Source organism: Aulonocara stuartgranti (assembly GCF_965226115.1).
Source record: "Aulonocara stuartgranti genome assembly, chromosome: 6".
NCBI classification, from domain to species: Eukaryota; Metazoa; Chordata; class Actinopteri; order Cichliformes; family Cichlidae; genus Aulonocara; species Aulonocara stuartgranti.
In genome coordinates this window covers 34686354-34712623 of record NC_138944.1, presented here as the reverse complement: position 1 = coordinate 34712623, position 26270 = coordinate 34686354, and the positions used below count along the sequence as shown (strand labels likewise).

The 26270-nt window shown below is 40.2% G+C and overlaps 2 protein-coding genes across 3 annotated transcripts in view; both read right to left on the bottom strand.

The window, feature by feature from the left end:
- Positions 1-26270, bottom strand: part of LOC309708141 (voltage-dependent T-type calcium channel subunit alpha-1I-like) — a 229018-nt gene that overhangs the window by 198027 nt on the left and 4721 nt on the right. Inside the window, exon 1 of one of the 2 annotated variants that reach the window (XM_082535918.1) lies at positions 888-1053. The exons of the other annotated variant lie outside the window; for it this stretch is intronic. The gene's annotated coding sequence lies outside the window, so the exon portion shown is untranslated. Of the gene's footprint in view, positions 1-887; positions 1054-26270 lie in introns of those variants that run through there. 2 annotated transcript variants of the gene reach the window in all.
- LOC309708147 (uncharacterized protein) lies at positions 13578-20671 on the bottom strand. The gene is made up of 2 exons (XM_082535929.1): positions 20172-20671; positions 13578-14209 (listed from the first exon to the last, which is right to left on the bottom strand). The coding sequence occupies exon 2, from the start codon at positions 14193-14195 to the stop codon at positions 13740-13742; it is 456 nt and encodes a 151-aa protein (XP_082392055.1). The 5' UTR covers positions 14196-14209; positions 20172-20671; the 3' UTR covers positions 13578-13739.

Genomic DNA, 26270 nt, shown 5'->3' with positions numbered 1-26270 from the left:
GTGGGGCACAACAAGAAAAAGCAGTAATTATGTAGAAGAAACAACAGGGATAAAGAAAGATAATGATGTTGTTGTTGTTTTCTTTTAAATTATCACAACGTTAAATTATCACAACCGTGGGCAGCTTCAGCACCGTCATCCCAATGATTTTTTAAAAACAAGTGTAGCGTGTCCCAAACAGGAAGAATATGACTCATTTTTGTTCCCTCTGACAAGACAGTCTCCAGCTCTACTGTTTGCTTTAGTTAGAAAGACACTAAAAGAAGCTGCTCCCTTCTTCACCAGGGGTTACCACTAGGGCTGCTCAATTAATCGAATTTTAATCACGATTACGATCTGGGCTTTCAACGATCATTACAAATGACCGAGCCGATTATTAGCCCCTCCCTCATGCTTTACTCTCGCGCTGCTCTGTGTGGCAAATCGAGCGCACTTCTCTGCATTTCGAACACGCATCACAACAATTAAGACTAGAGGACCCAAGGGAAGCTCGGAAAGCTAAGCAGAAGTTATTTGGAGAGGAGAGTGACTGCCGTTGGTTGAAAAGAGAGGTAAAAAAAAACTTCAGTGGTGTGGAAACATGGGTTCGTGGAGTCAGAACTGGGCTCAATTAGACATAGTGTGTAAACTTTGCTATGGTGTCACAGCTGCACCACAGAGCAACACTGCAAAGTTCACTAAACATAGATGTTTACATTTTTCATTTATTTTTTATATTGCAAAACATTTGCACTGTTATCAGTATTTGCACACTATTTTATATTATTTTTTAAAGTCATTATTCAATACATTGTTGTTGTTAACCCTTTAAATCCCTGTAGAACCGGAACCGCGCAAGCTAGCACAATAATTTGTTTTGCATATGAAACCAGAGGAGTTGTACTTACATCTTATGGCATCAGCTTGTCCTCGGTCACGGTTTCCTTCCACATAAAGCTTTGCAAAAATTGCATAAAAAGCGCTTGCGGGAACAAAAACATAATATTCCAGAAACATGCTTTGCCGATCCGATCAGCTGTTCGTAACACTTCCCACAATGAAAACGACGACAACGCGAACTATCGCATGTCTGCCATTTCCTGTCCGAAACCGGAAGTTATGTCATTTTCACGGAAAATTTAGTTTTTTACTTGTAGGCCTTAAAAGCCTATACTGGTCATGTTTGACTTTTCTGAATAGTTTCTGGGATGCTTAGAACTCGAATTGCACTGCTGGAAATAGTTTATTTTGATGCACATGCTGTTTTCTTTGCAAATTTGCATCATAGGATTGTTTTTTTGTTTTTCCTGCAGTATATAAAAATTGCTGTATCTCCAAAATAAAACTATGAAGACACTCAAAATAAATTTCCTGTGGTGGGAAACTATTTTTTGCAACTTTTTTGTATTTAAAGTTTTGAGGGATAAACCTCTTAAATTTCTCCAAGTAGAAATATATGTAAAAAAACAAAAATGATTTTCAATTTTTTTGTAGTTTATTGCACTTTTTTGTAATTAATGTAATTACTATGGACTTAATGCATACATATTATTAAAATATGGGCTATAACAGTTGTATTGATGTATAGCAACTTGAAATGCTCCCAAAAATGGCACTACAACATGTAAAAAAATATATATATAAGCTCTGGCGGACTTGGTTCTATGGTACGTCTTTAAGGGTTAAATAAATATCGTCAAATAATCGAGATCTCAATTTCAGTGAAAATAATCGTGATTATCATTTTTGCCATAATCAAGCAGCCCTAGTCACCACACCAAGAAGCTCCATGTGTTTGATTTGGGAGGTTTTGTTTGTCCTCACACAACCCCAAAGAGACCTGGACGGTATGGGCGATCACACCTCAACCACTTAAGTAGATTGAACTAGGTCCTGATGTTGTTGTTGTTAGTGTGTGTGACTGCGAGGTGGAAAGCTGCAGCCGATTGTAGAACAGCAACCGTGATAATAAAGATGCTAAAAAGCATGAAACCGTGGACGGCTCGGCCGTGGAGTTATTACAGGGGGGGTGGGTTTGTATTCCACTTTACTGTTAAGATGTAAATATAGAAATAAGTAGAAATGTCTGGCACAAGTTTGTATGTATTAAGGTGAATGAAGAAAAAGGGAGAAAGTGGAAGATAAATTAGATCGAATGCACGTATTCACTAGCATCGATGATTTGGTATCATTTGGGGGGACTGTGGCTCAGGGGATTGGGAAGCTCATCTGTAACCGGAAGGTTGCCGGCTCGATCCCCCTGCTCTCTCTTTCCTGATCGTTGTGCCTTGGGCAAGACACTTTACCATACAGCCTACTGGTGATGGCCAGAGGGGCCGATGGCATGATATGGCAGCCTCGCCTCTGTCAGTCTGCCCCAGGGCAGCTGTGGCTACAACTGTAGCTGCCTCCACCAGTGTGTGATTGTGAGAGTGAATGAATAGTGGAATTGTAAAGCGCTTTGGGTGCCTAGAAAAGCGCTATATAAATGTAATCCATTATTATTTGGTCTTACTTAGGCACAATTGATCCAGCTTAATATGGCTGACTTTAAAAACATTTTAAGGCCATATAACTAATGTAAACGCTAACACAAAATACATTAGAAAAGTTGAACAAAAGAAGAACAAAATTCAATATTTCACACTATATAAATAAAAGCTGTTAAATAGCTCAAACCCAAACAGGAGTCCCCACTCATCTATCTTGAAAGTAAACTTCTGAGACAAAAATGATTCCCTCTTCTTTCTGATGAAACTGTCATTTCCACCAACTGGACCAACTCTGCGGAAAGGAAAACATGATGCTGTTGTGCTGTTAGCTGAAATGTTTTGGAACTGGACTGGTTATATAATTCCTCTTAATGGAGCTCTAATGCTCACTGATACAGGCTTTTATATTGGATTATATTTTGCTGTCTCCTGCAAAAAACAAAACCCTTTATGTTGATGGCCATCCCATTGGTATAGTGGTTAAAAGGCTTGAGAATTTTGGTGAATTTGCAGGCTCTATAATTAAAATTGCCTTGAAGAGGTCTATCCACAACCTTAATGTTAGATACTTGCAAATGTTGATGTGATCCTTACAAGGCTACTCTGTTAGGAGTACAGAATGGCCTTGTTCCTTCTCTCTTAAAGGTTAGCATTGGTAAACAGCATTCTCAATGACTCAGCCAGGCTTTTAATACAAGATATGAAAAAAAGAAACTCCCACAGTTTAGAAAAAAAGAGCTCATGGCTGAATAATAGTTAAAATCTTCCCTGACTAATAACGTGTGCATGCAGCTCAATCAATAATAAATATGCTATGTAGTTTTGGGCAAAACTGTCGTTTCCTCAGCATAAGTTTAATTTCCATGTGAGGCATGTAATTCCCGAGTGTTTCAAGAAAATATAACACTACTAATGTTACTTCCATCTCCAGGTTATTTGCTGGGGATTGGACCTAATGTAAATGAAATGCAAGAGCAGGTTAATTGTGCGGCTGAGGTTATGAAATAGAGTAAAAGTATACAATTTCCAAAACCCCAAACATCAACCTTGACACAATGTTGGCTATTAACTCTTAGTGGCTGTTTACTATAACTGAAGCCTAATCAAGACTTTACAGCAACCATTACAAGTAAGGTGGCTGACTTCCAAGCATCACACAACCTGATTGGTTAATATAACTGCTTCACAAACACTGGAAATGTCAAAAGAAAGAAATAAAGCAATGCCATTGCTACACCTGTATTAGCTCAGTGAAGACTTAAGTGGAGAAGCCCAGAGAAGCATGTACCTTCCTTAAAACCTCAGTGTATTAACTAACTAAATAATGAAGCAGGCTCTTATCTCAGCAATCCGCCCAAAGTCAAAAGCAAAGTATGTGGATGATATGCAGTTTTATACCAAGCGGTGCAAAGCAAAACTTATCTCATGTTGCCATGCCAGGCCTCGTCCAGTATGTTAAGAGAATCTCATTAAATTAAAGAAATGTACGAATTATTTAATAAATTCTCAAAAGGCTTTGGAGGTCTACATAAAATAAAAAGTGTTACATACAGTAAAACACTACAGTCTTTTAATGGAACAGTGTATAGCCAACTCCTTTATAAAGAATGATAAACTGTGAGCCTGTGGAGTCAGTGTTTTATACTAGAGATGGCACGATACCATTTTTTTATGTCCGATACGATATCATAAATTTGGATATTTGCCGATACCGCTATGAATCCGATATAGAATGTTTTTTAATCAATAAAAATGTTTTTTAATATCTTGCTGCTTTTTGTATAAGTTCATACTCAAGTTACAAAAAAACAAACACTAAAGCTATTCTGTTATACCTGTATGCAAAAAATACACTGCACCCAAAACATTTCATAGTTCAGCAATACTGATCAATCTAATAAACTTAAACCTACTCCATCCTCCCTATTCTGGTATTTTAAAGAGTACTTAGCAGAAATATTAAGCAACCTAACTAATAGGGTTCTAAAACTCCCAGCAAAAAAAAAAAATAGGGAACCACCCTCCACCTCATGATGCTTAATTGACGTAATCAACTTTAATTTGATGCAGTGTGAAATAAAATGCACAGAAATCAATTCTTTTTCAAGAATAATTAAATAGATTCAGCATCTTTCTTCAACAGAATTGCAGACTGCACAGATGGAAAAAGTACTATAGCTTACTAGGGTATATTAGACTTAACAGTTACTATATACAGTAATGGACTTCTATACATTTTTCATCAGATTAAAACTTTGGGTGTAAGATTCAGATAATTATTTATTAAAAGCTAGACGTTTTAAATGAGAATAAGAAAGAAAAGTATATCTCTGTGCCCCCTTTTCCCTGTTCATGCTCTATCGGCCCCCCTGGCTAAACTTTGCTAGATCCGCCCCTGCACAGTTACCAGCCATCAGCTACGTAGAAAAGGATCCTGGTGTAAAAAGTAATATTAAATAAATTCTAACAACAGCTTATCAAGGTTAAACGTGCTGCTGTTGTTCAGCTGCTGGTTTCCTCTTTCTGGTGCAAAGTGGGCCAAAAACAAACAAGAGAGACGGACTCGCGACAGAAAAGCCGATCAGCTGATCATTGATCAGTTTCATGATTGAAGTAGCAGCAGGAGAGGGAGGGAGAGAGAGAGGCAGTCGCTCCATATATCGGCTGTTGAGCTTAACACGGGAATGCTTTACAAACATTCAGAGATGGACTTACACACTTACTTTACTTCTCTCTCGGATAACTTCCTCGGAGATGAAATGCCGGGTTGGTAGCGAGGCTACAAATACACACAGCTGCTCTGTCACATGACGCATACTGCTCCCACGTGCTACGGTTATGAACCGAGTTACGGCGTGTCGCAAGTTTTGTGAGGTGCTTTTTTGATATTTAATGGATCAATTACATTTTTTATTTCTCTCCGATATCCGATCCAGTAATTTAGGTCAGTATCGGACAGATACCGATACGTAATATCGGATCGGTCCATCTTTAATTTATACATTTATCACTTAAACCAAAATATATGTTTTATCAGTGAATTTTGCTGGAGGGAGCACACAGGTTGGCAAAATACTCTACCAAGCATTATTCAGCAAAAATATACCATTAAATTATCATTAAAAACCACACCTGCAGCCACTGCCAGGGAATTAACTTGGCAATTACAGTACACTGATTTAGTTGAGCAGACAATCTTGTACAAAATAGTCCAGTTTAGCTGCATTAAAAAAATGATAGAAGGAACGGGAGCATCATCCCATCAGAGTCCTTTTAACTGGTGTCCATCTTACACTCAGCATTATAGGGCATTTGGGGTGGCTGTAGCTCAGGTGGCAGAGCAGGTCAGCCACTAATCAGAAGGTCGGTGGTTCGATCCCAGGCTGCCTCCTGGCTGCATGCCAAATATCCTTGGGCAAGATACTAACCCCATGTTTGCCTACTGGTGGTGGTCAGAGGGCCCGGTGGCGCCAGTGTCCGGCAGCCTCGCCTCTGTCAGTGCGCCCCAGGGCAGCTGTGGCTACAATGTAGCTTGCCATTGCCAGTGTGTGAATGTGTGTGTGAATGACTGAATGTAGTGTAAAGCGCTTTGGGGTCCTTAGGGACTAGTAAAGCGCTATACAAATGCAGGCCATTTACCATTTAATCCAGTAATTATTCAGTCACCCAAAGGATAATTCACAGCTATCCCAGAACGGTCAATTTGCATTAGATTTAGCTGAAACTCATGTCTACACAGAGGGCACAGGACGAAGCCGGCGTGAGAGAATATCCACTACACAAGCTGATACAGCCCTGCTTATTAATTATTTTAAAATGTAGTTATCTTAATGTATGCATGCCATACTTAAAACTTCTATAATTCTAGTGCCTATTACTGCAGCTACATATGCCGTATCACATGATCATTGAAAATCACTAGGAGCCGATGTATGTAGGTCAGACCAGTCAAACAGGTAAGCAAGATGTCAAACAGAGGCCTTTTTTCCCCCTCCTCGCACATACTCAGTATTGTTGTGTGTGTGTGTGTGTGTGTGTGTGTATAAATCTGTAACTTCTATGAATTGTGTAAAAGCGTGTGCGCATCTGCAGTGATGCCAGTGGCAAAGAGAGCCACATGTGTTGGTCCAGAGGAGATTGAAAACGAATTGGAAACTATTAATCTGACCGTCCCCTCCTTTCAGAGTTGGTTTGGAGCAGAATGTATATTGAGTCCGCACGCTCTGTTTCTCTTCATGCAGCCTGCTTTGCGCTTCTCTCTGCCTTTCTCAAATGCCCTCATGTCCTTCCTCTTTTCCAGTTCGGCAACATGAACTTACATGTAGGTAACATTGTCCAACTCTTTGAAATTATCTCAGTCATTTGCTCTTCTGATGCTGCTCTGATTATTCCCTCTCTGTGTGAATAAACCTGATAGTTCTCTGCCTGAGAGCTGGTTAACACAAACATTCACTGCTCTCCACTCAGCTGTATTCCCACTTTGAGCCCAGCATCAGTGAAATCACACAGATGTGGATACAATGGCAGTGCTCCCCGATGGATACAGCTTTGTTGTAAAAAGTAGGAAAGCGAAACCACGGAGCGTGACATGTTTCATTTCTTATGAAACTCTGCAGTCTATTCGGCATGGAAAATGTACAATTTAGCAACAAATAGCAATTTCACAGGATAGTAAGACTGCTGGCAGCACCTCACTTTTGAATATGTTATACAGTGTGGAACAAGAAAAGTTCCAGCTGAAGTATTTTGTCCTCGTTCTTTGGTTCTGTAAAAATGAGTTTTCATTCCAACCACCACTTCCAGCATAATACAGCAGGGCTGAATAGCTTTGGGTAGTAATATCTTTAAAAATCAGTCAAAGCATGACTTTGTTGTAACCAAGTGAATAACTGCATAAAAATGTGTCTAAAAGAGTCAGTTGGGTCTTTTTTCCTCTTACAACAGTTTCATTATTACTGCTCTTCCTTCAGTCAGATCATCCAGTGAGCAGATTTCAATGTTTTATTAATGAATCAAATAATCCCCTTCAGTGCTCAAAGGTTTGGTAATAGTGCAGATAACCCACATCCAAGTCGAAAATTCTACACTGTCTTTCTCTAAGTGAAATTTGTGTGACTTTATGTATATTAAGTCATTGACATGTATTGTCTTTAAAGAAATCAGGATTACCTGTCTATTAGTTCTGACATACTTTCAGCATAGAACAAACCAGTGTTTGTTTATACCCATTATTAGCTGATGTAAAACAGGAGAACTGAAGCCAAGCTGAGAGCAGCGAGAGCAGCAAAACTAGCAGTTTCCACATTAAAAAGAGTCACTTCAGTTCAAAAATATCCAAACAAAAAGGTTTTTAGGCCACTGAAAAGCTTTATTTCAGTGATATTCTTTGATTATTCCATTATCAAGGAAGGTTGCTGTAGCTACATTGTGCAGCATCTTAATTTTATGAGCTGACTTAGCAAAATGGGCCTCTATCAGAAGTTTACTTCTGTGTAAATGCATCTGAAGATTTGACTGTTTCTCTACTTCTATTTTTATAGGTTCAGACCTGAGTTATCAGTTCTAGTTTCTTGGTAAAGTCTGAGTTAGTCTTTTCACTAGTCTTTAGTTTCCAGAGTACTCCTTAGGTCATTATGTCTCCGTGCTGTTCTTTGTTTTTGCCATGTCTAGTTTTCGAACTCTCTGAGTTCTTAGTTTCAGTTATTGGGTTTGGAGTTTTTCATTCTGTTTTTGCTCCATGAGTTCCAGAACTAAAGCTGTTTTTGAGTTGACCTATTGTCTCCAGAGTCCTGCATATTGGGTCCTAACCTGCCTGCCACATAGCGTATTATGACACAGACAGGTATCTTATGCCAGAGTAGAGCACGGTTACATCACTGGTTTAAACGTGTGTGAACTTAAAATGTCATGGGCATACAAAACACAACAGAAATGTTGTTGGATATTTATATTCTTTACAGTATGAATGTATAATGCAGTTTTCTTCATGAATAAGAAAAACTGCATCAAAATTTTAAACCAAAGAATGCAAAATGGATGCATTGTTTAGCACAATAATCAATAAATCCTGTTTGCATAAAAGCTGTTTTGTCTGTCATTTCACTTTTTGTTGGACCGGTGCTAATTTAGCTAATGATGTGGGGTTTTGTGTTGTTTTTGTCTGTCCTCATTGAAATACTAATAACACTAATTTCATTTTTATTCAGCAATATTCACTTTCTGTACAACTGCTCTTTAAAAAAAATGCTGTCAGGCTCTTTTATCCTTTTATCTTTCTTTCCTCACAAGGGCAAATGGATATTTTGGGTTTGCATTACCACAGACAGAGAAAAAGACCCCGGCAGTCATACTAAAACGAGCCAGTGAGTAACACAAAAGCCTACTAGCTACAGTAAAAAACAAAAAAAAGTGATGTGCAAATGAAAGACAAGAGGTAAGCGGGAAAAAAGCATGTCCAACAGCAATTTGGAATAAGTGTAGAGCGACAAAATTTTGATCTGTCTATTACAGCTTATTGCCCGAGGCATTCCTCTTTAATGTTGACTTCTAACTATCCCACTATGCTGCACTGACAGGCCCCCTCTACCTCAGCAATATGATTTGACAATGAAAACTACAAATGACTAAATGTCTAGAAGGGAAAGGGTGAAGAAGAGTGATTGAGACAGAGAGGGAATTAGAACGGAAGGGAGCTGAGCCAGCAGTCGGCACAGAACTCCTTAAGCCCCGATAACACAAATTCCTTCTTTCCTCCTGACTCTGGGCCGATTTCTTTCTCTTCAGACCTCTTTTCAAACCACACTTCCATTCTTTCCTGCTACTAGCTATTCAGCTTGAACTCTTCTTTCAAGTTGCTCTTCTTGATTTCGTTGCAGAGGTCTTAGATTTTCCTCACAGGTCATTGCAGTTCGCTCGACTGCAGAAGCTCGACTTTTCAGTTCTCACCCATTTCAGCAGAGTTACACGGACTCATCCTCCCCTTCTCAACTGATAGTGCTCAGAAAGTCAACAGAGAAAGGAGCTCAAAAATAAAACAAAAGCAGGCTGCACATCTAAATGTAAGACATCTAGTAAGTCATAATATGTAATATTTGAAAACAGCTTTTTGTGCTTAAATGTTAATTTGTGTTTTAATTAAATTTAAATTAACAACATGCCACTGCAGTTATGGAAAACTAAAGTAATTAATAAACAAAACAAAAAAGAAATAACTGGAATTTTGAAAACGATTAACAAGAATGTTAATTCATCGCCCGGATTAACAAGATCCGCATCAGGTGTTGAGGAACCAGGACACCCTGATGAGAAGTGGGCTACTGGAACAAGACAGCATCGGTCAGCAAGAGACGAAAACAGGGCGCTGTCGGAATGCTACTACACAAGTAACCCCAGCAGAAGAGGTTACATGAATAGGACAAGGGACCTATGGGATCTTCGATACCCAGCATTCTGATTGGTCGCAAAACAACTACCAGCTTAGTGTCCCAACGTTCAGAAGAAGGAACTGCTCTCACGGCTAGAGGTTGACGAGGTACAACATAAGTGCTACGGCAAGGGGGAGCCAAGATGACAGGTCAGGGGGGAGATATCATCACCCCCACCTGAGATTGGGTACCAAGTCCCAAGTGCGATGGAAGGATCACTGACTGCGAGAGGAACTGACTCTGATGGCAGCACAGGAACAAGCTCTAAGTACAAGATCCATAGAGTCTGGGGTCTATTATACCAGGCAAGACCCCAGGTGCAGGCTGTGTGAAGATGACCCTGGGACAATCCAGCACATAACAGAAGGGTGTAAGGTGCTAGCAGCCAGGGCATACATGGAACCAGGTGGCCAGCATAGTGTACAGAAACATCTGTGCAGAATATGGCCTGGAAGTCCTGAGGTCAAAATGGGAGACGAATGACCGAGCTAAGATCCTGTGGGACTTCCAGATACAGACAGACAAAATGGTGGTGGCTAACCAACCAGACACAGCGGTAGTGGACAAACAGAAGAAGACGGCCGTAGTGATCGATGTAGCGATACCGAATGACAACAACAGCAGAAAGAAGGAACACGAGAAGCTGGAGAAATACCAAGGGCTCAGAGAAGAGCTCGAGAAGATGTTGAGGGTGAAGGTGACGGTGGTCCTAGTGGTAATCAGAGCACGGTGCAGTGACTCCCAAGCTAGGCGAGTGGCTACAGCAGATCCCAGGAACAACATCTGAGATCTCTGTCCAGAAGAGCGCAGTCCTGGGAAAAGTCCTAGTTAAGCTACTGCGCAGGACCCTCAAGCTCCCAGGCCTCTGGTAGAGGACCCGAGCTTGAAGGAAAAAGACTGCCCACTGGGACGAGAGGTGATTTGTTTATGATTTTATGAGTTTTCATGCACCATGTTCATTGCAGGGGAGCAACACGACACGTGCACACCAAACATCAGGTTAAAAATCAAATCAAAGAACTAGTGAATGGTTTTGTCCTGTTTTGTTAAATAATAATATTATCTCTTTTATTTTGCAGCATATAATTTAAATGCTAAAGATCTGACAGTTCATTTTATCCTAATTAATTTTCTGAAGTAGCTGAAGCTCAATGATGTTTAAGACTTCATTCAAAATACATTACAACACACGTTTAATCAGCATTCCTTAACTACAGCTTTAGCAAAAGAATTAGAAGCTGTGCATTCCTGTGTAAAAGGACTCATAGTAAAGTTTTTTAAATTGTTTATTAAACACTGTGTTTCCTGAAGATGTCACCGATCTTTGAGTTTTACTGTTAGCCTCATTGGAATATAGTCATTAATGCAGCGTGAAAACTATAGTTGTCAGAACTTCTGTCTGAATGTGTAAACCTTAGTAAAGTCATGGACGACAGTCAAAAGCTAAGAAGTATTAAAAAACGTGTTTTTCACAGGGCCGTTCGTTGGTTTGTTGTTATTGTGTTTGTCAGAGGAGTCTAGAAAACAGCCTTGTGCTGAGATCTGATTCTACAGTTTCTCATATATATTTTATGCGTAATCACTTTTTTCTTCTAGTACTGGCCATCTGTCAATGTATGAAGTGACAGCTTAGTCTAGTGGAGAAAATTATCATCAGTTCACTTGTGAAAGTAACACAGAAGATAAGACTGGAAAAGCTGTAAGATGGAGACACTGAAAGCCGGAGCAAGAAAAGACCAAAGACGTGCAAGAAGTCTTTTTTTTCCTCTCTGACTTCTCTTTCAAGACATTTTGTTTGGACGATGTTTCTTTTAGACCAGAGTGAATGGTTGCCTATTAAGCAACTACCCTGCTATGTTTAGTTTTAATCTCAGAACCAGCAAGAAACTAATGTGGTGTCTTCTTAATGGGAAGTGAGGACATCTCTTTCAGTTTTACTCTTTGCCGTTGATCTGGAGGATTACCCCCCCCTTCTTCTTTCCACTGATAAAAACAATATAGAAATGAAGCTATAAATAATAGTGCACAGACACACACCCAAATTCCAGCTACCATATTCTCTGCTTCTTCATCATACTTCTTTTTACCATCAGCCTTTATGTTTTTTCCATCAGTCTGCATTTCCTTTCATTTTGTCTCTTTCTCACTGCCTCCCGCATTTCATTTGTTATTCCATCTCTGCCATTTCCCCATGTTTTCCCCTCCTGTCTTCACTTCACTAACTTCCACCCAGTCAGTCATATCCTAGTTTCCCTGCATTATCACATCTTAGACTCAGAGGTGTTTCTAAAGATATCTAAACTCTGGGAAGTTTGTTTGAATGTCACACATCATCAGGCTGCTAGTGTTGCTCCTAATAAACTCGATAAGCAGCCTCTCATGAACCCGGGGGCTGCTAGCATATTGCACTGGTTCTGCTGTAATGTAGCACAGCTGACATTTGGTATACAGCAGAAGGGCTATTATTTTAGAGTGATGAGATACTCCAACCATATACAAAATACAAAGATGCCTGACCTGGATCCAAGATTTAAAGTATGTCATAAATAGGGATGGGTACCGGTATCCGGTGCCATTATGGCACCAGTTCTGACATAAACGGTAGTAACCAGACTGAAAAGCAGCGCACATTTCGGTGCTTTATTTCGGTGCTTTTTTTTCCTGAGATGTCATACACTTTGGATTTTAGCCAATCATTTTACCTTTGCAAGCGTAGTAGGCGGGCCCAGGTACGAACGTTCTTTGAGAGCAGAGCTACAGATTAAAAACGCCCAAAGCGAAGCGGTCAAACTCTGTACTTCACAGCAAAAGATGCAAACTCAGCAGCCTGCAACAAGTGCTTTAAGCTGATGGTGTGCAAAGGAGGTAACACCTCGAATCTGATGAAACACCTGGCGGCGCATAGCGCTTTTTTAAAAGCCGAGAAATGCACCGTATTTGATAGCTTGCTGCGAGACCTCACACCGTGCACATCTACTGCGGGTGGGTTGCCTGTTATCGGACCCGGAGTTAGCAACATCCCCCAAAAACCCGAAGAGGAGAGTCCTGGCCCCTAGCCCTGCCAGTGTAGCAGAAATGATGACGGACGATGATGGCAGCAGCAGCCGTTCTTTTCTGGGTGAGTAGCTTAATGTTGTTCGTGTGTAATTTACACTGAGTAGGCTAACCACGTTATTACAATAATGCATGTAAGGTGAACTAGCAAACACGTCGTAGTTACATGCGGCTGTCTTCTTGTTTGATGGCAGATACTCCCTTCACCCTGGCCAAAAAGGCTAAAATGACCAAAGAAAAAGTGGAAAACAGCTAAACATGAGAGGTTTTTGGACAAAGTTTGTGTTCTTCATTCTTTAAGCACCGGCACCGTTTCAAAAGTACCGGTTTGGTACTGGTATCGGATAAAACCTAAACGATACCCATCCCTAGTCATAAATTAGACCAATGCAAGCATGGAGCAGGTGGCCTGTTGCTGCTGAATAAAGGTAAAGACATATTTATTGTCTTTATTCCTCGTGACTTTTTTGAGTTGATATTTCCTGTATTTTCAGGGCATTTTCTTCTGGCAATGAACCATGGTGAAATAGAGAAAACAGAAAATGTTACTGAACTATTTTCCATCTGAATCCTTCTACAAATGCATCAAAAAGCATCGAACTTTGCTCTCAGCTCTCGCCTCACACGGGAGGCAGAAATTCAGCTTGGAACAGGGGATGTTTTGAACTAATCAGATGGGTTGAAATAGCCAAAAGCCTGCGTTTAAACTCTGAGAGATGGAAGGATAACTGATGATGGATTAAGTTATGAAAAGGCAACACACAGTGGGAATAATCCACAGTATCATGATTCACAGCAGGTAAGTAAAAGGATATGGGCTGGAGACCATGCGGATGCACCAGCTGCGGGGAAAGGTTGTCTGCTTGAGGCAGAAGAAGACCACAGGTACCAGCTCAGGGTAGGGCACCACTAACACACTGGTGTCACTGCTGCCATCATCATCGTCGTCATCCTCGTCATCCTCATCTTCTTTATCCCCGTTACGCTCAACCACTTCCTCCTCTTCTTCCTTCTCGATCCTCTCCTCTTGAATAATTCCTGCCTCTTCTATGGTCTCCTCCTTCTCCTCCTTTTTCTTGGGATATGGGCGGCGGTGTGGGGAGGGCCTGCGGGGAGACGAGGTGGCGACAGCGTCATCGCTGTCGGCCCGGGCTATGGCGGTCGTCACTCTGGAGCTGGTCGGTGCAGATGGTGTTGCTGTTGTCGATTTTGCAACGCCGGGGCCCTCCTCCTCCTCGCTCGTCATGGCCACCTTACGGTCTTAAATGAGAGAAAGAGAACAGGAAAGGAGAAATTTAATTTCATAAATCACTCAGGGGGTTAGAAACAAGTAGCCAACAGAGAAAATGAATAGTTTGCCATGGTTGAAGGTTGTAAAATTATAGTAAGAGATTGGAGGAACTAAAGCGTGTTGGTAGGAATAAAGCATAAATTGTCAAGGACGGTAGCCTGCAAGGACAAATCTAAAAAGTCTCAGTTAGTTTTCTTAGATAGAGACGGGTCTATCTGGGGTTTAGTGACCTTTGGTGACCTGAAACAAAAAATGTGTAATTGTTTTTCTTCTGAAATGCTCTTGTGTTTTCTGTTATTGTCATTACTTCAATAACAGACTTGACTATACTTCACTTATTTTAGATAGTGGGCCAGTTTGATCTTACATGAGTTGGACCAACTATTGCAAAATAATTAAATAAAATAAATACATTTAAACAAATCATATTTTCAAGTTGATATGATGAAAAAGAAAAACGGGTGTTTTCTGTAGTATTTGGCAGGCTGCGGTTTATCTTATCGAGGTCTGTCTTTGTCAGCAAGAAGACTGAAGTTATAATACTGTAGTTAAGAGTCTAAGATTCGTCTCCTCCTTCTGTGATTATTCAACATTTCCCAAAGCCTACAAGCAGGCCACACTGAACCCTTTGATGGGTTGGTTCTGGCCCCCTCACCATATGTTTGACTTTGATTTTGACTTTGATTTTTAAGAATAAATATGTGGTGTAATTTTTAAAAAGCCCTCTTTTCATTTGTAGTTTGGCATCAAAGTAAAATAAAATAAATAAGTAAAATCTTAGCACCTCGTCTGAAATGCGCTACGGAATAAGACAGCTGTTTTCAAAAAAATAAGAAACATTTAAAACAAAAAGTCACCTTAAACTGCCTTAAAATACATGTTCTTCCACAGAGTCAACTGTGTTGTGGTAGATATAACCCCACCGGGAGCGAGTTCTGTACATTACTGTTATTGTGCTGTAATGCAGCCAAATTCCGAATATCGTTGATCCCATTTACATATCCGTGTGCGGGTCAATTTCACAGTGGCATGATAATGTGCTGCGAAAATGCCTTTGTAGCCCATTATTGAACTCCATTACTCAGGAGTAGATGGTGGAGATTGTGATCATATTTCAGATAAGTGACACTAATCTTGGGTACAGACCTTGAAACTGTGGTGCACATATAGATTTTCTCTTCCGCCGGATTAAAGATGTGTGTGTGTGTGTGTTTGTGTGTGTGTGAGAGAGAGAGACTCATGCGTGTTTTCTAAGCCTTGTAGCATTATTTACAGCAACATCCATAAGGATGTCTACCAGCTGAAAAATTCTACAAGGAACTGTTAGCGTGTTAATGTGTTCCTCTTAACCCGAGCCGGGTGCACTTGATCAGCCCATTGTGAGCAGAAGAACAGTTAAACAGAGCTTCAAAAGCTCGCTTTTGACTCTGAAGAGGAAAAGAAGAAAAGGCTGCTTAAAAAGGAAAGCTGATAAGTGCTGTAGTATGCATTATCGCTGACTGAGGCTTTAGGTTTCAGGTTTTTTTGAGCCAGCTAACAAAAAGGAGCCAGGCTATGTTGACACTGCTTCAAACATCTCTGCTGGATGTTTTTATCCATACTTTTCATTGAGTTTTGTCAATTTTATTTTATTTTGTCATCACTATTGCACATTGATGACTTTCCCTTTTCTTTATACGAAACAGCATTTTGTGTCTCATGAATCTCATCCACCTACAATATTAACAAGCAGTCAGTCATTCCCGAGATGGAACGGTGGAACGGTGGAAATAGGAAGCTGGCTGCACTAATACTTTGTGAAGATTTTTCTGACGAGTATTTAAACGCAACACCGGTGTGACGATATTGTTACATCAGCAAGTTTTCTTAAAACTTAAAGACACTTCAACATGACATGCAGATGCCATGATTTCTTTTTCTTTTCAGATCACACTGTGATCACAGGTAGAAGCAAGAGACGGACAGAGAAGGTGCATTTTGAGTGAGTCAGCAGAGGGGAGGAGGGAGGAACAAAGGAGCAAGATTTCAGTGGTTTAGTCAGAGGCTTAGTGTTGAGAGGAATCAATATTGTGCAGCTGGAGTGAAAACACAGAGAACAGGAGTTCTGATAGGACTAAGTGGCACCTGCCCATAGATTTCCAATGAGCGAGCAGAGCGCACAGGTTTCAGCAAAATCTACTCACGCCATCAGTTTATCTCCATATACCAGAGTTTCTGAGGTTTTGCACTGTGTTGAGCTCAGTTAAAGGCTGATTTTCAGGCTGTTTTTATGACTACAAAGAGAAGAGAAAAGCAAAAAGAGAAGGGAAGAAAGCTCACACAGAAGACTGCTAACCTGCGTTTCCTTATTACAGTGAGTGCAATATGCAATCGGGCTGTCAGTTGCCAAGGAAGGGCAGTGTCAACCCTGGCAAAGCTTTACATCTTCACAACAGAGAGAAGAAAGTAAAGCAAAGGACTGTTGCTGTATCAGAGCAAAGACCGGCAAAGCAGTTGGCAGCGTCTTAAATCTCAGTCTCTGGCAGAGTAATCATCGTGTCAGTGGTAAGAAATAAAACTGTTTTGAACCTCGGTGGCAATTAGGATGTTGCAACAGTGTCAAAGGTTCAGTGCAAGGAAGAGAAAAGATGAAAGCAACAAGAAGGAGAGAAAAACTTAACACAGAGTGCAAAGAAAAATAAATCTGTAGATAAGAATAAAACGCAAACAGTTGGAGGTTCATGTAAGAGTATCGCTGATAATTAAGATACAATCTTATGAAACCTCTGCACATTATCGTTGTGATTTTGCATACTATGTTAAAGAAAGAGTCGGACAGCAGAACTGCAATAAAGAAGCCTAATGGTCTTAAAAGTTGAATGTTGTGTATTTGATGTCGGTATGGAAACAACTAGGAAAGGGGCAGGATGAATGGCTTCTGAGCGGATCTGAAGTTCTGCAAGCTCTTGACAACACTGAGCTGTGGTTCACTACAGTTTACTATGCTGTGTAAAGTGAATGAAATGCTGTGTGGATTCCACGAGCCCAGATACTCATCTTCATCTGCTGTAATTTCCACTAAAGGTTTGCTTGCATGACCCTATACAGTTCCTATCACCTTCTGAACCTTCTCCACTGCTCTGCAATAATGTGACAGTAATTGTTCAAACAGTGAAATTCATGAGCATCAATATCAGGAAGGTTGTTTTACTAGAAGACCCATTAAACACGATGACGCTTACCCATTATTGCTGATGATGGGGAACGTAGATGGCAATGTTTTTTTAATCTTTTTGTTTGGTTTTGACAGCAGGGCCCCAGATGTAATATCTATTACTCTTAGCTGTTTAGACTCTTGACCTTTGTCAGGAACACTGACAAAATGCAGGAAAAAACGGGGGGTTGTAGCCATAAAAACCTTGTGCGCTAAGAAAGCACATCTGTGCAGTCCCATCCTAATAACAGTACTTTTAAAATGCAACGTATATGAGTCAGTGACACATTAAGGATCATTATGACCATTGGGATTGGCTGGCTGCTGTTTACTGTCTGCAGCAACACGCTGATTTGACTTCACTGCTGTTTTTGCAGCTGGTGTGACATGTCCTCTACAGCAGTTAGGTTGTTTATTCTGTGATTGTGTCCCCAAGTTTCTGCTTTTATTTGTTGACACGTCAGCCTGCTCTCAGCATTTGTATCCTCCGCAGTACTAATGCACTCCACGATTTTCTCATTTGCCGGCTTATCATTTTCTTGCATTTTTAAACCTGCTCCCCTAAAGTAAATTACTTTTTTTTGCACATGAAAGTGATATTATCTAGACTGCACCTGTAATTACATATCACACATGACCAAGATTGAGTGAGTCACAATCAAGATACTTTTAACTGCCCACCTTCACTTTAATGACCGTCCTGTGAAGTGTCCCCGTTTCAGCAACATTACTGGTCATATCCATTAATACACTGCAATTTCAAAAATCATTTCAAGCATCTTTCAGGCTCGATAGCGTTTCATTAGAATGATTTACATTCTGAAAAAGAGCAGTTCATGCATTCTGGAAATGCTCCAGTATGAAGAAACTTGGTGTGAAGGAGGGTTCATGTTTCATCAAGTGATGTCACGTGCTGCAGTTTCAAAGGTGCTTGAGTTAACTAGATTGCTATCTCTGGGAACAAAAAGTAATACTTTTAAGCAGTCGTGAACCCAGAGCTCACCACACTCTTAATGGTCAGTCAGATATTGCAGATAAAATCCGCACAATTAATAACCCTGAGGTGAAGTTTACTGAAGACAAAGTATGACAGGGCACGGCTCTCATTAATCTGTCAGAGATAATATAACTAGAGGCTTTAAAATAATGATTTCAGCCTGAATATATACCAACAAAGTCAAAATGTCATTGAATCCACTTAAGAAGGAAGTTAACCCTCTCAAGGCAGGCGCTGCCGATTTGCAACAGTTAAAAACTAACAACCTGATTTCCCCACATACATGTTTTATGAGGTTTTTTTACTCAGAAGTACCACTGCAGGACTTGGTTGTGCATTAGCAACAAAAAGTTTAATTTGAGCCTGAGAGGGTTAAGAGGAGGAAGGTTGTACCTCCAATTATCTTAAAATATGATTTTTCACCTTCCTTGAATACTGTTGGTTTATTCAAAGCAAATATCAAGAGATTTCCAAAAGTCAAACTCTGCGCATAAACTATTTATTTAATAGGAAGAAGAGAAGACCCTATAACGGTAACATCAGAATGAGTTTTCAGTGACCTGAAAACTCATTCTGAAGAAGATCAAGGTCCCTGAGCATAGCTGACACCAAACTAATGATTTGTGTTACCGAATCACGATGCTGAATAATAGCTCACATTTCCCTCAGACAACAGGCTGTGACTGTTCAACATTGTTTACCTTTTTGTTTTGAATGAGCAGGCAACAAATTAGACCTTATTATGCACCGTTCAGCGAGTGGAAGGCCATTAAAAAATGTAATAACTAAGCAAAGAAAAGGAAAACAAGTAGGTCTACCTTGAAGCTTTATCACATTAATGACACAGCAATTGCATGTTTTCTTTTGTCCCAAACCATGACTCTTGCATGTCAGTCAATTTCTCCCCCTGGAAAACTGTTAGATTATGCAGCACTGAGCTAATTACATGCTTTATATGTGTTAGTTTGTTTCTCAGCTGAAAATCAGTAATCATCCACAGCCATTTCCTGTATGGTCTTAGTGTGTAAGTGGCATCTATGTGTGATTAACACCGGGTTACGCAGATCAAATGTTAGCAGGAAGGTCATATATCATAGACTGATGTCAAGCTAAGGGTCAGGTGGGATAACTCTAAGATCTGTAGTCGCTCAGCATAGGGAAAACAATCACAACTCACAGTAATTTCTAATGTGACCTCCAGTAGGCTTTCTTAGTGTACATGTGGTCAGCTAACCTGCTGCTCTTTGTGGATTTACACAACTAAATTCAACAAGATGTCAGCATTTTGACAAGCTATCTTAGCTGATGTCCATCCACTACACTGACACTACACTGTTTATACTTTATGTTACTCAGTATACAGCTGATATAAAGTTGCAATTCAGTTAATGAATCTAAGCATCATCGGCTTAAATGCAAATTCATCTCTGCTACACCCGATGTAACTTAAATCTGACCATAAGCACCACAGCCACTGTGCAGTAGTCCAGTACAGTGATTTACTGTGAATTCACCACAGTACTGCACGCTAACCTGCACAAAACTGCCCAGACTTTTCATGAGACATTTCAATAGCACAAAGTTATTATAGCTTAGTTTGATTTGCAGGACATTTCACAAAACTAAAACACATAATTTTATCAAAACACACCATACAGAAATCCAATATGTGATTAAAATTATGACATTCCAAGTAAAATTTCAATCTGCAGATTATCAAAGGTCACTGAGCAGTCCTTACCTTTAAACCTAACCTCTCCTCTTCCTCTCCTGTCTTTCTAAATGTTTCTCCATCTCTGAGTGAAGTTAGCTCTCCTTCTTAGAGCAGCTGGACCTTTAGCTAGCAACACACTGTGCGACAAACTGCACACAAATAGTTTGTGTGTTTGCTGATGTTTGTTGAGCTGATAGAAACGCTGAATTTGAAACGACCTGCCACACTCTTCATGCTGCCTCCTCTTCTGTAGCGCTAGCTAGATGCTGGAGTACGCAAACAACCTACAGACACCTGCACTCCTCCCGGCCCACCTTAACCACCGAAAAAAAGCGCTATAAATGATCCCGCTGAAACAAAACGTAACGAGCCTGTTTTGAAAATGTAAAGGCCACAAAGTACAGATATTTGTTTTAAAATGTAGGGAGTAAAAGTAAAAAGTTGTCAGAAAAATAAATACTCAAGTAAAGGAGCCTAAAGATATCTAAAACATTCTGCTTAATTAGTACAAAGTATTTGAACTTTGTTACTTCCCACCTCTGCTGAACACTTTAGGTCATGACCTTCCCTAATAGTTGGAGGTGGCAGCTGCAAATGTACATGCACATAAAATTCAGCAAACATCTTGAGCCACACCTTACGCCTTGTTCTTGTAAGAAGAAATTATTGTAAGATTTTAAGGTGGTCTTAAACAATAGTTTTCCTAGTTTTTCTTTGGACATTGGCTGCTTTTTTAACCTTCAGTTGCTGATGAGGGTATTGTGGGGTCGGTGGGATAGACCTCCAAGTTTGTGAATGTGATACCTCAAGATGAGGTGACTAGGATTATGAAATTCATACCATCCATGCGTCCAAGTAGGAGTAGCATTGTTCCTGCTTCTTTAGTTGAATATATGAAATCTGACATCTATAGGTGATGAGCAATACCTGAACAGCATGTCCTTTAGAAAATGCAAAATATTTTACTGCAAAAACCGGACACAGGACGTTGCAGTATAATTTTGCAGATGCATCTGGCCCTTCAGTTGATCCATCTCTTGATCACCAAAGCCTCAGCAGAAGTAGTCTCAGTGGAAGGGTGGCTGTCAAGAAGCCATTTTAAAGAAAGGGAAACAGGTAGAAACGACTGAGGCACGTCAAATTATACAAGAATAGGGTTGAAAATCAGTGACAACAGGTCTTAAGGAGTGATGAACCTAAATTTGAAATGTTTTGGATCCATATGTGGTCAATACGTAGAGATGAGGTCAGGTGAGAGGCTTATCATGTGTCTACACACCTGTAAATTGCAGTAGAGACTCTGTCATAGTTTAGGGCTACATTTCAGTCAACAATGTTCAGGATCTTCTCAAAATAAATGGAATGGTTAATGTAGAAAAATAGGGTCGGATTTTGCATCTGATTAACAGTTTCATTTCTCAGCATGACAGTGGCGTTGCAGTAAAAGCATACCTGGATGGAAAATTACACACTGTAACACTATCAGTCATGGACTGGGCTCCCCAGACTGGCCTCGAGTGCAGGCTGTGATGAAGAATAAAATTGGTTATACCAAATGTTGACTTTGAAGCTCATGTGAATAGCGCAAACTATTTTTGCCTTCTGTGCTGTATTCCCATTCCCATGTTTGCACATGCTTTAATAAATCACGGCACCCATTTTCCATTTTGCTGGCAAAATATAAGGAAATGACGGTGTGTACAGTACTGCACACACACAAAGAATGATCGATAAAGAAACTGCATTTCCCTCACATACTTTTGATATATTGAACTTTGAGCACCAATCAGGCTAATGCACAAAGGGTATGATGTTTAGTGCTTCCTCCGTACACAAGCACACACACAAATGTACTCACAAACTCACAGCTTGTTGCCAATGCAAGGACTTATTTAATTTGTTTAGTGTCTTCATAATTCACAAACATATCAACACTTTGCATTATATGAGGGCCAAAGCAATCTACAGTTCCATGAATGAGTGTGTGAGTTTGGCTGATTAAGTGGCTGCTGATTAATTTTGTAATATTACATCATCCCAAACAAACCGGTGTAATTTTGCACAACTGAACAAAATTCCTTAAGGAAATGTAAAGCTAAGCAGGAGCAGTTTGAATTCCATCAGGTAACAGAAGCAGTGATGAGCAGTCAGGCTTGTAGCCTCCATCTCTACCTGTTTTGCAGCAGATTTGCTGTGGTCACAACATTTTTCTGCGAAGTGCTCTGTGGGCTGGGTTTCAACTTTGCTGTCAGCTTAGTGTTCACAGTAAAACAATAAAAGAAAGAACTTGCTGCTGTCTTCATTAGTTTAGGGATTTGTGTCAGTGTGTACGCTAAGGTTTTTATTGTTAGATTGTAATTACGTGTCAGTGTATCTCTGGCCATGTTGCAGTGTAATGCAAAAGTAATGGAACAAGTAGAATAACAAATGTCTTTACAATATAATGTGTTACACTAAGGTAATGTGGTGTGTTTCCGCTTCTTTCAGGCAAGACAATTCTGCCATACATGTATGAGTTTACCGGTAACCCCTGGTAAACTCAACCGCTTTTTTACGTCAAAAAGCTTTTCTTCAGCAGAAAAAGAAATTCAAAAAGGAAATACACTATCGGGGCCTAATTTTGTTTTAAGTATTATCTGAAGTTGTTAGCTTATGCAACAGCATGTTGTTCAAATCTGATGTAATCTCTATCCCTTTTTAAAGAGACAAGTACTATTCTTTTACTGTTCTATTAAATAGGTGGATCTTTGTGGTGCTTTTGTTCATAAACATATGATATGCAGTATGTATAACAAGTCAGGAACCATCCATCCAGTCTCTTTAGGGTTGCAGGAGGTCTAGAGCCCACCAGGCTTCCATAAGGTAAGAGGTGGGGTACGTCTTGGACATGTTGCTAGTCAACACAGAAAGACATTCACGTCATGGCTCGCTTATATTCACCAGTTAACCTGACCCCACTAGCCTCATGTCTTTGGAGTGTGGGATGAACCCAAAGTACCCAGAGAGAACCCATACATAGAACAGGCAAACTGTATACAGAGAGGCTCCAGCCAGATGGTGGATTTGAACCCAATACCTTCTTGCTGTGAGGCAACAGCAACTAGTTCCACTGTGCTGTCCAGGTCAGGGAACCATGCCATGAAAATCAAAACCCTTGCCCCATTTAAATTTGGCCGATTGCCTGCGCGATTACCTTCGTGTGTGACTCTGGCTCATTCTCCGTACGATGCTATACATAGATCAGGACCTGGAAATCCCACAATTCTGTCCCCTCACTCTTGGTGTGTGACACCACATGATGGCATACACCACAGTTTAGGTGGTGTCCACTTAATGTTCTCTCTCAGTACATTACAACTGAAGACAGCAATAACACATTAATGGTGTACAGCCCGGTGAATAACTTAGAGAATGGGGGGCTTGCTCTTTATTAGTCATCTCTTCACCTGTCAAAGCCAGGCTTGGAAACACTAGTAAATTCAACAGAAAAATGCAAAAAAAGGAACAACCCAAAACCTTGCTAGCTTTTCTCTAACAGGCACGGCATGGTACTGAATTCCAGTATTGGTCCATTAGAAGATGATCAAAAAGGAAAGATTAGACAAATGAGAAAATGAACCTCACACACTCAGTGGACGTTATGAAACAGCAAAGAGCTGATGGGAAAAACCTAAAAGTCATGAAAACATACATAAATGCATACATACTATATAATAACCTCAAAGTAATGACCACAGACTACCCATATGATTTCATACTGATACACCTACACACACACACACACACACACACTTTTAGTTACCGGCAGCAGTATGGGAAGCTAACAGCTAGCTGCTTTGATGTGACACAGATCCTCATTAATGAGCCCCAGACCATGCTGAAAGCTTAATGGCCCATAGGCTCACTTAGACACAAGCACATACACACAGATAATATTATACACAAGATAATCAAGACCAAAGTGTACATGGGTAGACGGATGAACACATTCACTAGGACCGTACTGCACACCCACACAGACTCACACAAGCACAGGCATGCAACTGCAGGCACCGAAGAAGCAAACGTGGCAGGCTCGTAATGATGTTGGCTACCTCAGATGAAAGGCTTTAGTAGGACCACTAGAGCCCAGTGCTGCTTCCCAATATCCCCATTGACATTTCCTGCAGCTAACAAAGATGAGCCGTTTGCTCATCGACTTTCCCATAGCAAAACAACCACTGACAAGCCGCAGTTTATCCCCAAGCAAGCCTACTTGAACGGATCAGGAATTGATTTTCAAACCACTTAAGACAGAGGTGAGCAAAGGCGGAGCATCGGAAGTCGGGTGTTTGACTGAAGGAGCACAGCAATCACCTTTTGATGAGCATAATTCGAAACAGGATGCACGCAACCTGGTGTTTTCAGTTTAACATTTTAATATATTTTCTGTTTACCAGCAATCAACTGGCAATGAGTATTAAAAAATAAAAGCCACTCGATTATTTGAAGTCGATTTGTTTGCCTAGCTTGATTTGCTCTCAGAGCAATGTGAATAAGCAGTGATTTCTTATTTTTCTGACAGCTGATTTATCATTCTTGCTGAGGCTTGTGTGTGCGAAACCTTTAATTATCTAAACCACAGGAAGGTTGTAGTACTATACAAATAGTGTCGCTGGCAATAGTCAAACACATTCGCAGCACCCTAAGGAAATCATGGCTTGTTTACAAAATGTACACTCATGTCCCATTTGAAATCTAAAAAGCTGCACGCCACTGTGCATAAATGCTTTTTTTGCATGCAAATTTCACCCTAATTACTGTCGATTTTAACGCATCAATGAGTCCAAAGAGAGTGATTGCTGAGGATGACTTATTAATGCTTTCTTTAGACACCAAGGGCCCGTGTGAATGCAAAACTTTCAGCGAAGGGTGATTATTTTGATCTTAATTAGAACGCACAGAACAAAGAAAAGACAGTGGAACAACTATCCATCCATCCAGCTATTAATGCCACTACTCGAGAGCGTGCCAGGTAAACTCTGTGTCTATCTAATTATACCATATCTGATTGCTGAACAACACAACACCAAACTGTAGCATCTCATTTAAAGTCAGAGTTCTTTCAATTTAGAAAGGTGTTTATTTGAAATCATAGAAAGGAATCATCCATTAGCGTAATGAAGTATAGCTGAGCACTTAATATTTTATGCTATACAGTCAGTGTTTGGTTCCACTTTTGAGCTGTAGTGTGCTCCATTTCTGTGGCTAAAAGGCTGCCTCTCACAGGCTAGCTAGGAGTCTAATCATAGCCACTGCTCAAACATCACAGTACTGCAATTTCAGCTAGCCCCTCATGACTAAAACACGCAAGCAACAAAAGTATTGATTTCAGATGATTGAATCCTGATTTTATTTCAACTAAAAGGAAGCCATGAGTCTTGGCTGTGCCATTTTCCCAAAATGTCTCCTAAAGTCATTGTGATTTTTTTTTAAAGGAAAGAAAAACAACACATTTGAAAACTGCCCGTGTAAGACAGATTAATTCATTCTGGGGAATCTAAAATGTTACACAAGTACCTTTTTAAAACACAGAAGGCTGAATTGCTTGTTAACAAGTGTTTGCTTGATGAGCCCATGATTTCTTATACGTCTTTCATCCACAGCTGCTCATGCTTGTTCCATGTGTGGCAGAGTTAGATGCTGTGGACTAAATATAAATCTATATGGTCATAGCTTTTCTGTGAACTACAGTATGTCTCTGTTGTAGGTATCTCCACGAGCCAGCTGGCTTTTATCCATAAACTGCAATTAACTCCTGTCTCAGTCTTTTACCAGATTCAGACAGAACAGACACTGCTAAGGATTGCGTAGCTGTTTGGCTTTAGAAACAGTGCAGAGAACAAATCATATCTACATAAGCGCTTGTGTGCAATCTCCAGCTCAACATTTCCTCCTCAGATGAAAGATGTGTGTCATGGCCTCTGGGCTTGTGCTATTTAGAGAGCCGATACTACCAGTTAGGCATTAATGATTTTTTCTTGCTGACGATGTGGGTGCTTCATGCATATAGTCTTTTTTTCTATCTGCATGTGTGTAGGCATGCCAGCTCTGTAACTGGTGATGAGCAGCTGGCAGGATTTTATG

What these genes read in the sequence shown, in the direction of transcription:
- LOC309708147 (XM_082535929.1), bottom strand. Translation starts at nt 14,195, where the DNA reads ATGACGAGCGAGGAGGAGGAGGGCCCCGGCGTTGCAAAATCGACAACA.